The sequence below is a fragment of the Peromyscus eremicus genome, chromosome X (assembly GCF_949786415.1).
Source record: "Peromyscus eremicus chromosome X, PerEre_H2_v1, whole genome shotgun sequence".
In the NCBI taxonomy this organism is placed as follows: Eukaryota; Metazoa; Chordata; class Mammalia; order Rodentia; family Cricetidae; genus Peromyscus; species Peromyscus eremicus.
In genome coordinates this window covers 49,196,282-49,213,191 of record NC_081439.1, presented here as the reverse complement: position 1 = coordinate 49,213,191, position 16,910 = coordinate 49,196,282, and the positions used below count along the sequence as shown (strand labels likewise).

The following is a 16,910-nucleotide window of genomic DNA, read 5'->3' as shown; positions in this document are numbered from 1 at the left end:
AGGAATGTGCCACCACTGCAGGCTTTTTTGTTTGTTTGGGGATTGTTGCTGTTGCTTTTGAGATAGGGTCTTACTTTGTAGCTCCAGCTGTCCTGAAACTATATAGACCAAGTTGGCCTCAAACTCAGGGATCTGCCTGCCTCTACCTGAGTGCTGGGATTAAAGGTATGTGCCACCACAACCAGCTCAATTTGTATTTTTAAAACCATGAACTCCAGGTGAACATTATAACACAGGCATGTAATCCCATCATTCAGGAAGCTGAGGCAAGAGGACTGCCACAAGTTAAGCTATCCTGGGCTAGATGAGATCCTGTCTTAAAATATGTGTTAGAAAGCTTTCTTAAAGCATTATTTTCACTGACTCTTGAATTAATTTTCACTAATAGACATATTTTAAGCTATAAAAATTGTCAAAGTAGCAAATATTCTATTACATGTATATGAGTACGTGCATGCTATTGTGTATGGATTAAGGTCAGAGGACAACATTCTCCTTCCACCATGTAGGACCCAGGGATTGAACTCAGGTCATCTGGATTGGCAGCAAGCACCTTTACCCACTGAACCATCTTGCCAACCCAAAGAAGTAAATAGCCTTAAATAAATATTTATTAAGTCCAAATATATTCTCAGTGATATAAAAGTACTATTCTAAATTCTGTACACACAATAGATACACATTATGGTCTTTTCTCCTTGCAACATTAGCTTTGCACTTCAAAAAACTGCAGGGACTCATCATATAGCCCAGTGGTAGAATACATGCCCTTGGGTATTCTAACCAGAAAAAATTTTAATTTTTATATCAATCCAATTTTGAGGTAAAACAGTGAATTATGCTTAACCAATAAGGGAAAAAAGCATACTATGGAGTCTGAATATCATGAGGTAGTTCATAAAATGTGTCTGGAATAAGCATGATGGGTTTACCTAAAGCAGAATACATCTATATAGTCTGCTTCTTTAATAAACAGGCAATCAAATAAACCATAAAACCCTAAATACAGAGCTGAACTAATCTGTTTTTCTATCCTCATAGGACTTAATAATTTTGAAGTTAATTCATATTAATACAATATCTAGAGGGTCAGCAGCATGCTGAGTCTTACCTTATGTATATTTATGATTTATGAAGATGTTCCAGGTTCAAAAATGTTAAAATAGTAGCCAAGTGAAAAAAACATTTGCCTAGCATGTGTGAGGCCCTGGCTCACCCCCTAGCACCACCAAAATAAAAAATGTTATGATACCAGTAAACTATGCCTTATTATTATTTTCTGGGTGTTTTTTTTTTTGGTTTTTTTGGGGGGGACAAGATCCTACACTGTAGCTCAGGCTGGCCTCAAACTCAGAGCAATCCTCCTACCTCAGCCTTCCAAGTACCATAATTAGGGGAGTGAGCCAGCATTCCTGCTATGTCACTATACGAAAGAAATCAACAAATATGTTCTAATCAATAATTAAACAATCTTGTTACAAATAAGGTCTTTTGTGTAAAATATAAGTTTCCCAAATAATGCATTTACTGAATATTATATCTATTTATGTATGTGTGGTCATGTACATCCATGGTATGTGTGAAGGTCAAAGGACAACCTTGGAAGTCAGTTCTCTACTTCTACCATTTAGGTCCCAGAGATGAGACTGGGTTGTCAGGCTTGGTGGCAAGTACCTTTACCTGCTCAGCCATCTGACAGGCCCATATCTTGTTTCTTAAGGCAGACAGTAGTGGCACACGCCTTTTTAATCTCAGCACTTGGGAGGCAAAGGCAGGCATACCTGTTTGAGTTTGAGGTCAGCCTGGTCTACAGAGCGAGTTCCAGGACAGCCAGGACTGTTACACAGAGAAACTCTGCCAAAACAAAACAAACAAACAAACAAAAAACCCAAAAGAACAAAAAAAAAAAAAAAAACAAAAAACCACAAGGCTAGTCAGGTACACTGGCTCACAACTGTAGTGGTAGCACTCAGGAAGCTAAGGTGGGAGAATTGTCTCAAATTCAAATCTAGTCTAGGTTATATAGTGAGTTCCAGACAAGCCTGGGTTACCAATGAGACCCTGTCACAAAACAAAAATAAAACAAAGAGCATAGTTTAAATGATTTAACTCTTTACTGAAATTCATTGTGATAACAGGCCTTATCTTTGTTAACAGATGCAAAGGCCATCAAAGCTAGTAAAAATACAAGCCAAAGATACTTGCTTAAGTAAAAATTAAAATTATAGTTTAGTTTCAAAACTATGAATCTTCCATAGACAAAAACAAATCATAATTTAAACAAATATGTTTCAAAAAGACAAGATTTAACTTGGAATGTAGTTCAGTGATGGAGTGTTTCCTTAAAATAAGTGAAGACCTGGGTTCAACCCCACCCAGCATCACAAAAAATTAAATTAAAAAAAAAACTCTGAAATTGTCTGATTTGATTAAACACTAAAAACAAAAATGTGCTTTCATACCTTATATTCTTTCAGGGTTATGAATTTCTTAGGTTTTTGTTGCTGTTGTTCACGCTAGCACTTTAGAATTTCACAATTCTACTAACAACTTCTAAATGACCAAAGGTGAATCACAAGTACACAGCATGCACTATGTACCTCCAGGGGCTCCCATTAGTCTAGCAGCTTTAAGAACGTTCCTGACATGAGACACAGGCAGATATGGATTCCAGTCTGCACAGTGCTACTTGTTCTGGAATAAGATTCATAACCTTTCTGAACCTGTTTTCTTACCTATAAAATGAGGGTAACATTTGGACTCTAAACTATGTGGAAAGCACTTAGTGGACACAACCTAGCAAACACACATATGTATATGCCCACACAAAACACGGTGTGTGTGTGTGTGTGTGCGTGCGTGTGTGCGCGCGTGCGTGCGTGCGTGTGTGTGTTTGTGTGTGTGTGTGTTTGTGTGTGTGTGTGTTTGTGTGTGTGTGTGTGTGTGTGTGTGTGTGTGCATGTGTGTGTGTGTGTGTGTGTGTTTGTGTGTGTGTGTGTTTGTGTGTGTGTGTGTTTGTGTGTGTGTGTGTGTGTGTGTGTGTGTGTTTGTGTGTGTGTGTGTGTGTGTGTGCATGTTTCACAGTATTCTAATAAACAGTACAGATGCCTTCGAGGAACTCAGGAAATGTGGAAGCCTTGGCCTGTGGTGGCTTCAGAGCACTCAGTATAAATTGAGGCAGTGTGGTGAGCTGAGAGAAATTCAAGGGATTACAGGGAATGATAATGCACAGAATAAACCTAGTGATCCTAGTGATTTCAACACAGCTAGAGGGCCTTATTCAGATTCCTGAGATCAGATCGAGTGGAGCTCTTCTTCACCGAGAAACAGAGTATTTCTTTTCCTTCTAAGATGCCATCGCTCAAATCTGACAGCTACTGCTACAGGAAGAAGTTTCTTCCCAAAGCTTTGTATAGGCGCTGATTTTCCTGAAGACAGAAAAAGGATCCTGACAAAAAGAGATGCTATCTATCCTCATTAACAGCTAATCATCAACCACACTATGAATCTTTAGGTCTGGGAGTTATTTAACACTAACTGTATATAACCATAAGCGAAGGGTGAGAATTAAGGAGGGCTAAATATGTGAGAAAATCAGTTTACTATATGCATATTCAGAGTTGCTAATGAAAACTCACTTCCTTAACTTTAAAGCAGTATTCTGCTATAAAAATATAATCCAAATGACAAATGCAAGCCAAAAGATGCAATTTTACATGTCTTACTATCCACATTTGAAAAAGCACAAAAGGTGAAATTTTCTTTTGTCATATTTAACTCAATATATCCAAAGTGCAATTTCAACATGTAATCAATCACAAAATTATTTAAGTCTGGGGATGTAGTTCAGTAGTAGAACATCTAGCTAGCATCCACTAAGGTCCTAGATTTAATTCTTAGTTCCAAAGTAAATTTGATATAATAAACATCCTTTCTGTTGCCTTTAAAAAAGATTTATTTATTTGTTTGTTTGTTTGTTTATTTATGTATATGGGTATTTTGCCTGAATGAATATATATGTGCACCATGTGTATGCCTGGTGTCATGGATCACCTGGAACTGGAGTTACAGACAGTTGTGAGCACCATGTGGTGCTGGGAATTGAACCCAGGTCCTCCAGAAGAGCACCCAGTACCCCTAACTGCTGGGCCATTTCTCCAGCCCCACTTTTTGTTGTCTTAATCTTTGAACAATGGAGCTCACTGATTTGAGTAGTGCTGGAGATTGAATATAGTGCATGCTAAGCTTGTACTACAGACTGAAGTCTCAGGCTCATTTTTTTTATTAAGAAGAAATCTTTTAATTTTAACCCTTCATATAGTTTTTAACTCCAATAAACTGAAGTATTCTACTTTTTCTTTAAAGGAGGAAAATTTTATTACTCTAAAAGAAACTTAACACAGAACAGAGTGGATAAAATTTTTGGTTTTACTCACAGAAATGAGCTGCTTGGAGTCATAATACAAAAAGAATGGTGATTTCTAAGTCTAATCAGAGTAGCTAAATGGTTTTCCAAGTTTTTCCTCTGACATTACAGTATTTTCCTGTAATTGTTCATGAAAAAACATGATGCTAAAATGTAGATGTGTTAATAGGAAACAATGAGTATAAAGAAACTAAATTAACAACACAAGGAAATAATCGAATACATCTAGAATGTGAAACACATTGAGACAATGAATAGGCAGTCTAGTTTTTCTCAAAAAAAATAAAAAAGAAATGTGGAGGCTGCTGCAGATTAAGAAAGCTTAGATATGCATGATGGCCCAAAAGCAATGCATAAACACTGGATCTAGTGGATTTGGAAGCAACTGCAAAATTAGCAATTTGATGGTGGGTTTTAGTGTTACTACTCCTAAGGTAAAAATAGTATTGTATTTTAGTAAGAAAAATCCTTATTTACAGGAGAAATACAGTTAAGTATTTAAGAGTGAGGTATTGTGATGTTTACAACTTATTTTCAAAGGCTAGAAAACAAATGTGGCAAATGTAACAGTTCTTGAATCTAGGCAACTGTTATATACTATACAAGTGTTCATTACACTATTCATTCAACTTTTCATGTGTTTGAACATCCTTATAACAAATGAGGAAAGGGGGAGGCAATTCAAAATTAAAACAAAGACAACCAAATGTACTGTGCAAACCTTGATTAAATTTTAGTTCATGAAAAGCAACCAAAAAAGACACTTTTGAAAATGGCCTAGATATTACATGATGCTAAAGAAATATTGTTAATTCTCTTGGGTACAACAATAGTATTTTGGTTATGTAGGATGATATTCTTAATCTTGGGAAATGATAGATGAAGCAGTTATGGATGAATGGTCACAATATCTACAACATTCTTTTGTTTTATTTTTTTGAAACAGGGTTTCCCTGTGTAGCCCTGGTAGGCTGGCTTCGAACTCAAGAGACCTGTTTGCCTCTGCGTCCCACGTGTTGGGATTAAAGGCATGCGCTACCACTGCCTGGCTCTACAACATTCTTTGAATCAGTTCAGGGAGGAAAAAAAAAACCCACATACTAAAAACTATACAATCTCACCGCGCGGTGGTGGCGCACACCTTTAATCCCAGCACTCGGGAGGCAGAGCCAGGCGGATCTCTGTGAGTTCGAGGCCAGCCTGGGCTACCAAGTGAGTTCCAGGAAAAGGCACAAAGCTACACAGAGAAACCCTGTCTCGAAAAACAAAACAAAACAAAACAAAAAACTATACAATCTCTACCTATCTAGCAAATATGTTAACAACTATTATCTTACATGATATGTTTGTTTTGAAGTGATCATTATTTTTTCAGCTTTTTTTGTATGTTTAAGTAAATTTACAACTGAAAATTTAAAACACATAAAAGCTAAAATAAGGCCATATTAACATTCCCTGCCAGATGTGGCAGGTGCATATGATCCCTGCACTTAAGAAGGCTGTGGCAGGAAGATTATCCTGAGTGTGAGGCCAGCCTGGGCTCTATAACATGTTTAAGTCCAGCCTGGGATAGAATAAAAGCCTTATTTGAAGAAAAAAATCAATTTTTATAAATTTCAGCAAATGGGATAAAAACCACAAATCAAAAACAGTTATACTCCCTTGCCCCTGGAGACTCTCTTACTAAAAAAGGACCAACATGGATTTAGCTTTACACTTTTATGCCCACTCTAGGACCAGAGACCAGGCATAATGTTTTTAAAAAATGGCCTTGTTTGGGACTTACAATGTTCTGAATACAAGAAAGATATATTGATACTATTTTCAAGGAGCTTGAAATATAAAACATATGATGTCTAAATTCTTTGTTTTGAGACAGGGTCTCTCTACATCTGGTCTCTGCCTAAGTGCTGGGATCAAAGGTATATGCCACCATGCCAAGCCATATCTAAATATGTATTTGCCAACCAAATTCCCCACATTATTTTGGTTTCTGAAGTTATATTTCTAGTGATAAGGCCTCTTTAAATATGCATAATTCAAGTGCATCTCAACATTTTAAAAGCCACAGATTGCCTTGATAAACTTAAATCTCACACACTATTAAGGCAAGTTTACTAGTATTACTCAAGTAGAAGTGAAAGATTTTATATTACAAAAATATTTCTCCTCAACTGGGTCATAAGTTTTCCTAAGAAAGTAACTGCAGAAAGAAGCCTTAGTAACATTTGTATCCTGATAAAACCACACACTTAGCCAATGGTGATAACCATTGTTATGTCATAGGTGCAAAAGGAAAGCAGCAAGTTCAACTGTTAAACAACTATCCAACAGCATTACCTTTTAGCCACTATAACATTGCCTACCTTGAAAAATGATAATTGAAATGTAGACTAGCATAGCAGCTCAGCATTTACAAATCATTAACTGCTATCAGTTAACCATTATACTGTCCCACAAGAGATGAAATTTTATTTTCTATTTCACAAATACTTTCTACTTCAATCTAGGTTGAAACTGGGGGGAAGGGGGCTCTGTTTTAGCAGTGAGAAAGCATCCTCATTTAATGTATAAAGATAAAATATGAATCCCAAGGGAAAGAGAGCAATAAAAACAATTGTAAAGATAGAAAAAAATCAAAACATAAGCAGCAAATGGTTTACATCGTTGATGTGGGGCTGGTTCTTACTGAACAAAAACAAGTATATTCTTTAGTTTCAATCATTTCTGTCATATTAATACATTCTGAGAATAAAGATAAAATTCCATAAAATTCTCTTTTAAAGATAATGACATTTCATAGCAGTTCAGAAGGGGGAGGAAAAAGAAAAACATGCCAGGCTGCTGAGTGTTATTCAAAGGCGCAAATTTGTTTATTTTTCAAATGGCATAAACAAACCTCCTTTTCAGAGATTATACTTCTTTTACACGATCTGTTAGCTAAAGCTGACTGTTTTAACATGAAGAGTGTCTGTCGACCAAGTTTTGTGTGCTTTCTAGAAAGAAGGAAGATGCAAGAGGTAAACAGAGCCCCAGAGGTAACCATGTGATTAGAAACCAATTAAGTTAAGCAATTACTGAAGCTGCTCTCTCTCCTTTGGGCAAGAATGGATCACAAGTGAGACTCTGATATAAAAATGAAGATGCTTGCAAAAAGGCAAAGGCTGTTTTAGAGAAAGTATTTTAAAATAGAACTATTTACATGGTAAAATGTACACAGGGATGCTTGATGAATGTACAAAGAGGATTTATGGTTTACTAGTTTGGAAATGTCAAAATGTTTTTAGACATATATCTTGTTTTCATGGATAAATTTAGTTAGTATTCACAGTGAAATGGGGAACAGAAATAAACAAGAGTATGGAAGACAATCACTCTGTGGCCTACTGGTCATCAAGAGCTATTGTATGTGCCCTTACTGCATTTTAAATAAGAAAATGCATTTAATGTATATGTACCATGTAGAATTGTAAAAATCCTCAATGCCAATTCTAGCATGGATTACTTAAATTAACTTTTAAAAATAATCTAACCCAGTTCACATTAAGAAAAGCTAAAGTGGCTGGGTAGTGGTGGCACATGCCTTTAATCCCAGCACTCAAGAGGCAGAGGCAGGCAGATCTCTGTGAGTTCGAGGCCAGCCTGGGCTACAGAGCAAGATCCAGGACAGGCTCCAAAGCTACACAGAGAAACCCTGTGTCGAAAAACTAATAAAAAAGAAAGAAAGAAAAAGAAAAAAAGCTAAAGCAAATATGGCAAATATGTAATATTTGCATCACATTATAATCCAACCTTAAAAGTACTTTAAAAGTGGAACTATTCTACTACCTACCTGGTTTACCCTTCACCCACAAAATGTATTTTTAAAACATCTAAATGCATAATATATAACAAAGTCGGCTTCTTATATATAAAATATTCTTATAAACTCCTTTTTTGACTCCTGACCAACTCTGGGAATCTTATCTATGACAAAATCTTTAACTAAATGAGGAATCCTGTCTACTGCTTTCAAATGCACCAACCTTCTCAAAAACGCTGGATGGAGTCATCAAACAAAACCTGATGTTCTGAATGATGGTATCTGTATGTCTCCATCGTCGTCTATCATGTCGCAGCCAAGACTGCACAGCCTCGTACAGCTCTATTTCTGGAAATCTGCTCAGATGATCATTATCCAGATAAGACATGAGCTTCTCAAAGCTCAAATAGGACAGGAAGTCAGGCCTGGACATGAGTGGCACAAAGTTGTCTAGCAGAAAGGCGTCCAGCTTCTCCCTGACTCCCTCGATGTTAACACCGAAATCATCTAAGAGTCTCATAATTTCTGCACAATTTTCTAAGCAGATTTTGGCTAAAAGAAAAGAACAGCAGAACTTCACCACTTCTATAAGCTGAACATACATAGCCGCCTGAAGGATTTCATGAACAGTATTCATACTCAGTTCTATAGTTCCATAATACATAAACTGAAGAACGTGGCTGAAACCGGTAGCTGTTAGACCTTTCAGGTGAATTTTGTCCTGATCTCGTTCCCTCATGTCTGCTGTGAACATAATTCTGAAGTAATCACTCTGGGTGGCCAAGAGTGCTTTATGGGCCTGGAACTGATGGTCTTCAATAACCAGAGTGACATCGAGAAGCAATCCCTCCTCATACAGTGCTCTGAACCCAGCAGAGACACTGGTGTCATGGATGGAGGAACAGAAACCTTCCACGTCCCCTGCCATGAATCACCTGTAAAAAAGTAATTAAAGAAAATGGTATTAATCATGACCATGCATTCAGAAGGTATTATTAAGAGCTATAACAGTTTCTATCACATCTTAGGTCTACTGGCAAAGTCTTAAAAGTGTACAAACCCTTAGAGAGAAGGCAACCTTCTATCAAAGTTTCCAAGCTAATGCTTTTGGCTTCCTACCTGGGGAAGAGAATCTACTAAAGGTGTATCGATTAAACAATGGTAACCTGTTAACTTACAAATAATACATACCCATCTGACTTACTTTATACAATCCATCAAATATATACATGTTCCAAAATTAGGAATACAGAAGATTTCATAAACAAATACCTAGTCAAAAAAAAAAAACAGAAAATAAATTATACCCAAAAACCCCCCAAACTTGAAAATTCCTAGAAATTCACCCAAAGAAAGAAATTGGATAAACATGCCAAGTTGTACAGATAAAATTCTTCCTAAAGTATCTGGCACAGTAGCATGCATCTGCAGTTCCAGCTCCTCAAGAGGCTGAAAGATAAACATCACTGGAATCCAGAGTTCCAGGCCAGCCTGGGCATGATGAAGGAGGGAGAAAAGGAAGAAGGGAGCAGGGTGGAAGAACAGAGGGAGGGGATAAACAAAGCTTTCGGAGAATTCAAAGTCAGCCTGAGTGACACAGCAAGTTCCAGACCAATTTCAGTCTTGGGCTACAAAGACAGCCCTTCCTTTTCCACAAAAAATACTCAAAAGCTTGACACTTGTGGGGCATGTGGCACATACCTATAATCCAAGCATTCGGGAAGCAGAAGCAGGAAGATTGCGTAAGTTCCGGCCAGCCAGGGCTACCTAACTAGAAACTCTCTAAAATAAAAAAAACAAGTCTGATAACAGATATAAATATGGTTCAGTCTAATGGTAGATTACTGTAACAGATAGGAGTGGTGGTAGCAATCTGCTTATTCTGACAAAGGATGTTTATTAGATGTTACCACGATATACTGAGTATATCTTCATAAATAAAATATGTATGTATTTGTTCAGATGAGAAAAAGTCTGGGAGAACAGAGAGTAAAATGATGAGCCTGGGTAGTAAGTTTTAAGAGACATTTCTTTTCTTTTATACTTACCTCATTAACCTCATTTTTTTTTCCAGAGCTGAGGACCGAACCCAGGGCCTCGCGCTTTACCACTGAGCTAAATCCTCAACCCCTAACCTCGTTTTTTAAAACAGATGAATGCTTTTATATCTAAAATATATAATTTTTAAAGTAAAGTAAACACATTTCCACATAGTTAAGAAATGATGCCAGGCATGGTGGTGCATGTCTTTAATCCCAGCACTTGAGAAGCAGAGGCAGGAGTTTCTCTATGAGTTCGAGGCCAACCTGGTCTACAAAATGAGTTCCTGGACAGCTAGGGTTGCTACTCAGAGGAAATTCTGTCTCAAGAAGAGAAGAGGAGGGGAGGGGAGGGGAGGGGAGGCAAGAAAAGAGAAGAGAAATTAAGCTAACACAGTACAATTAGAATTAGATATAGGAGGCAGGGCATGGAGGCATGTCTTTAATCCCAACACTCAAGAAGGTAGTTGCAGGTGGATCTCAGTTCAAGGCCAGCCATGCCTACATATCAAGTTCCAAGCTAGCCAGAGCTACAAAATGAGACCTTGTCTCAAAACAAAACAAGGAAAAACCACCAAATTAGATCTATGGCTAGGGACATAGCTTAGAGGTAGAGTGAATATTTAGTATGCAGGCCCTGGGTTCAATTCTAAGCATTACAAAAATATTAATAAGAAAAATAAACTAGGTGCAAATAAAGCAAAAAATAAAGTAATTTAGTCTATTCTGCTTATGAATTGAAGTAATTTTCTTCTTCTTCTCATTAACATCCACCTCAGGACATCTTCTATCTTACTCTTTTCTTTGCATGCTCACATAGCTCCTAGCTTCCTCTCAATGATTTCTCCATTCCTGAATGCCCTCACAACTCCTTCCACTGTGCCCTGTGGACCCTTGCTTCATTATACACAAATTCCCTTAAATGTACATGTTGGTTCAAAGTTCCTTCGCCATCCTCACTTAAACATCTTCCCTCAAATTCCCACCTTTCACCCATCTTATAAAAAAAATACTCTTCCAAGGCATACAGACATTTCTAATCCTTAACTTTCTATCATCCTTTTCCTAAATAAAATTTAGGACTTTTGAGAAGATAAAAATCCATCCTCTGTTGTCTCTTGTTACATACCTCTTGATCAATCACTCTCCCACCTAACTGGCACCTCACTGAATTACATGTACCCATTCAGCATTCACAAAAGACAACCCACACAAAAACTGAGTCATAGCTCCCAGTAACCCTCAACTCCTTCCTATATACTCTCCCTTATTCCGCTGCAAATCCTTAAGATGTACCCTCATCCAGAACTAGTACACATCTGAAATCCAAACTATCAACTTCCTAATTAACATTGCTCCTTTTAAAGAAAGAAACCATACAGCCCAAACCAGTCAAAGACTCAGGCCTCTTGCTTCCCAAGTACAGGATCATAAGCCTCTACCACCACAGCAGTGGTATTCTTCCTCTTTCTTGACTTGCTCTATCATATCTTAACTTCATCACTCTTTTTGCATCTTATACTTTCCCATACCAGTTCAACAACTCATGCCAGGGCTTCCATTTTTCTTGCCTCTTTATCTCACATACCCTCCTGCTAAACAAAAACCATGCTGATTTATTTGTCTTTTACTCTTAAGGTACACCTTCAGTGTCTGTGGAAAGTTATTTCTTTGAACGACTGTAGGCCATTCCCTACTGATGAGTACTGATACACAAGCAAAGGATGTTACCAAACTAAGCATAGCTGAAATGGACAAATCTCTGGAATATTATATCCACTGGAGAAGGAGTGGCTTTGAGACAGGGTTTCAGAGTCTCACTCTGCAGTCCAGGATGGTCTTGAACTCACAGCATCTTTCTGTCTCAGACTCACAAATCCTTCTCCACATAGTTAAGAAATGAAGCCAGGCATGGTAGTTAGTACAACACCTTTAGTTCCAGCACTCAGGAGGCAGAGGCAAGAGGATGTCTGTGAGTTTGAGGTCAGCCTGGTCTACAATGTGAGTTCTAGGACAGCCAGGACTGTTATACAGAAAAACCCTGTCTCCGTATTCTGGAGAATTACAGATGTACACCATATGCCCCATAGTATAGCCACTTTAAAAACAGTCTAGAACTCCTCATGATTTGGAATTGTATGTCTGAACTATCTGCTGAAATATTACCTACACATCAGGCTTGAAATACACAATCAAAAGATGTAGTAGCCAACATCTGTGTCTCTGAAACCCTGCCAAGTGACAATGCTGGGACTCAATCTCAATTCTTTTTTCCTCTGGTTGGGTGTTTCAAACAAAAGTCCTTACAACAAAGCAACTGGCAACATATCTGACTCCTGTCACCTGCTCTACCTCCTCCTCCTAGAGACAACGCCTGCCAATCTCACTGTTCTATTACCATAGTTTCCCTTTTGTTTACTGAAAGGAAAAGCACCTGTGTGCCAGGCACTACATTAGATATGGCTATATGTGCCAATCAGGAGACCTCTCTGTACAATGGATGTCGTAAAGGAGGAAAAGGCAGCACTCAAGACACACTAAGGTACCATCCCTCCACTCTCAGGAGGTGATTACTAGATTTCCTACTGCTTCATTATGTTGTCTTTCGCACTATGTTTTAGCTTCTTGACTTTTTAACCTGTTTAATCAGTATTGAACCTAGCCTGAGCTCATGGAACAAAAGAATGTAAATAAGAAAAAAGTCTGAGCTAGGTGTGGTGGCATATACCTGTAATCTCAGCAGAAGTGGAAGGAGGAGGGTCAGGAGTTCAAAGTCATCCTTGGCTACAAACTAAGTTCATGACTAGCCTGGGCTACTCCAGATCCTGACTCTTTAAAAAAAGTCTGAAAGGATAATATACCAAAAATATTAAAAATGGTTTTCTTGGCATGGTGGTGTGCCAGGCAGTTTCACTAACTGCTAATCTATTTTGTAATATATCTGTTTTACAAAAACCTGTTAACAAAATCGTTAAGTGTCTCTAATTGCCTTATCTCTGTTTTCTTGAACCCTTCTGCAGCATGACTTAGGTCACTGGCTCATGGCTGTCAGCAGCACATTACTCTGAATCTCTTCCTATGCTACTCATTCTTCATTCTCATTCATGGGTTCATTTTTCTCAAACTACCCCCCTTGAGCACTGGTGTCATCTGCAAATCAGTTCTTGCCCCCTTTCTCTCACCGAAACACTATCTAAACAATCGCACCTCAATCCATGATTTGGGGGGGGGGGGTTGTTTTTGTTTTTGTTTTGTTTTTTTCTTTTCGAGACAGGGTTTCTCTGTGTAACAGCTGTAGCTGTCCTGAAACTCACTCTGTAGACCAAGCAGGCTTCAAACTCACAGATATCCTCCTGCCTCTGCCTCCTAAGTGCTGAGATTAAAGGCATGTGTCACCATCGCCCAGTGATCCCACGATTTTGAAGATCTACTTTCACCAATATCTTGACAATCCTTATCTCAATCCTTACTCTATTCTTCCATATAATAAATCAATTGCATAGCAGACAATTCCGTACACTCTATTTGGGGTGGTATCATCTTGGGACTTCAAAGTCAATATACCTAAAACAGAATCCTAATCCTATCCTCACCTACTCTGTTTGGTTTGGTTTTTTTTTTTTTTTTTTTTTTGGTATCTTCCATCTTATCAAGACACATATTCTAGGTGCCCCTTCTTCCCATTTTTTTTTTTGAGTCAAGGTCATACTCTATAGCCCAGACTGGCCTGGAACTCATTATGTAGTCCAAGTTGGCCTTAAACTCACAGTAATTCTCTTGCTTCAGTCTCCAGAGAGCTATGGTTATAGGCATGGACTACTATGCTCAACTCCATTAATCTCTTAAACCATCTTCAAGGCCTACTGATTCTACCACATTAAATGTTCACTAATCAAAGATAGTAATGGTATGCACTAAGTGCAGTTAAGATTAAAATGTTTATTTAGTATGCCATTAATTAAAAATTATACAATTTTAATCATGTTTTTGTTTTTAGGCAGGGTCTTACTATGCAGCCTTGGCTGGCCTTGAACTCATTATGAAAACCAGGCTGGTCTTGAACCTGCCCCTCTGTCTCCTGGCCGGACATAGCTATGCATTAAGACCTTGTCTAAAAATTAAAAATTTTTAAAAAGGCAAAAATAATCTTTTAAAAAAATCTTTAAATCTTTTTTGAGACAGGGTCTCTATGTAGCCCCAGCTGTCCTCAAACTCACAGAGATCCTCCTGTCTCTGCCTCCTACATGCTGGGATTAAAGGCATGCACTATCATGCCTGGCTAAAATTTTTAATGTGAAATTTTGTTTGAGAAACATAGGGTAACAGAGGGCTATCTTTTATGTGTGTGGGGGGGTACTCTAGACAATGTAATATTTATCAGAATTATTTTAATTTGCATATTAAAGATTAAAGTAAGCAGGCAAAGTGCACACTTATAATTCTAGCGTGCATGGGGCTGGAGAGATGGGTCAGTGGTTAATAAGAGCACTGACTGCAGTTCCAGAGGACCTGGATTCAAGTCCTGGCACCCACATTGCAGCTCACGACTGTCCGTAACTCCAAGATCTGACATCCTCATACATGCAGCAAAACACCAATGCACATAAAATAAAAATAAATAAATTATGAAAAATAATAATAATTCTAGCGTTCAGAAGGCTGAGGCAAGAAGTCTGAGGCTAGCTGGTTACATAGACAGTTCGAGGCCAATCTAGGCTACTTACTAATATAATCCATCAATTTTGTCTTACCTGAATTTTTTGGGGGGGTTGGTTTTTTTGTTTGTTTGTTTTGTTTTTTGGGTTTTGTTTTGTTTTGTTTTTTGTTTTTTCAAGGTTTCTCTGTGTAACAGTCTTGACTGTCCTGGAACTCCCCTTGTAGACCAGGCTGGCCTCAAACTCACAGAGATCTGCCTGCCTCTGCCTCCCAAGCGCTACAATTGAAGGTGTGCATCACCACCACCCATCGAAAGATTTATTTACTTTATTTTATGTGCACTGGTGTTTTGCTTACATGTATGTTTATGTGAGGACATAGGGTCCTCAGAACTGAAATAACAGACAGCTGTGAACTGCCATGTGGGTGCTGGGAATTGAACCCAGGACCTCTGGAAAAGCAGCTAGTGCTCTTAACCACTGAGCCATCTCTCCAGCCTCTTTTTTTTTCCATTTTTTGAGATACATTTTCTCTGCATCACTCTGGATGTCCTGGATCTCAATCTGTAGACCAAACTGGCCTCAAACTCAGACACCCCACCTGCCTCTGTCTCCTGAGTACTGGGATCAAAGGCATGTGCCACCATGCTAGGCTTGTCTGAATCATTTTTAAAAATTATTTAGCTCAGAAGTTTCCAAGTATTACAAGGTATATGTACAAAATAAAATACTAGGAACAAAAGTAACCTCAAATACCATGGTGTCTGGATAACCACTGATTAGTAAAAGGCTACCACCACACTAATTACCAATTTTTAAAACAAATATCAAGTAAAACACCATAACAAATTAAACTGGATGAAAATTCCGGTATTTCTTTATTTTCTCAAGGTCATGGTTACCAATTCTCACTGATCATCCATATATACCAGTCACATTCAATGAGAATTTAACAACAGAAGCCTAGACATTACTGTAGTTGGAGGTTTTCCTGTGTCCTGCCGGGCACCCTCAAACCTGCAGCCGCTTATAAAATAATCATTCAGAGGCTTAATATTATTTATAACTGCTCGGCCATTAGCTCAGGCTTATTACTGACAGCTCTTACACTTAAATTAACCCATAGTTCTTATCTATGTTTAGCCATGTGGCTTGGTACCTTTTCTCAGTTCTGCCTTGTCATCTTGCTTCCTCTGTGTCTGGCTGGCGACTCCTGACTCAGCCCTTCCTCTTCCCAGCATTCTCCTTGTCTGCTTACCCTGCCTATACTTCCTGTCTGGATACTAGCCAATCAGCATTTTATTTATCAACCAATCAGAGCAACACACATTCACAGCATACAAAAAGACATCCTATCATTCATAAACTATGAATAGACTATTAGTGTTATTTTGCTGTTGCCTAAATTATTTTATATTTTACTTCATATCAGAGTCATCCCTAAGGGCTGAAGCTCAGTGCTTGCCTACCATGCACAAAGCCCTGAGATCAATCTTCAACACTGCTTAAAATTAAATGAAGGAAAAATGATCCAGTTTTTGCAATATTTAATTAATACATAGAAAGGTTTTAAACAGCTACATTCACCTTTATGAAAAGAACACCATCTAAATGGGGGGAAAAGATCTTTTTTAAGGGTTTATTTTGTGTGTACGAGTGTTTTGCCTGCATGAATGTAAATATGTGCATCATGAGCATGTCTGGTTCAGAAGATGACACTAGATGGGTGGAACTGGAGTTACAAATGGCTGTGAGCCACCATGTGGGTTTTAGGAACCAAACTAACTTTCTGTAAGAGCAACAAGTGCTCTTAACCACTGAGCCACCTCTCCAGCCTCTAAACAAAATTTTTTTTTTTTTTTTTGGTTTTTCGAGACAGGGTTTCTCTGTGTAGCTTTGCGCCTTTCCTGGAACTCACTTGGTAGCCCAGGCTGGCCTCGAACTCACAGAGATCCGCCTGGCTCTGCCTCCCGAGTGCTGGGATTAAA

At 38.2% G+C, this 16,910-nt stretch overlaps 1 protein-coding gene across 1 annotated transcript in view; it reads right to left on the bottom strand.

Moving 5' to 3' along the window:
• Klhl15 (kelch like family member 15) overlaps positions 1–16,910 on the bottom strand; it is a 42,186-nt gene that overhangs the window by 14,254 nt on the left and 11,022 nt on the right. Inside the window, exon 3 of the mRNA XM_059250389.1 lies at positions 8,452–9,163. Coding sequence (XP_059106372.1) covers positions 8,452–9,156 — 705 coding nt within the window. The 5' untranslated portion in view covers positions 9,157–9,163. The remainder of the gene's footprint in view (positions 1–8,451; positions 9,164–16,910) is intronic.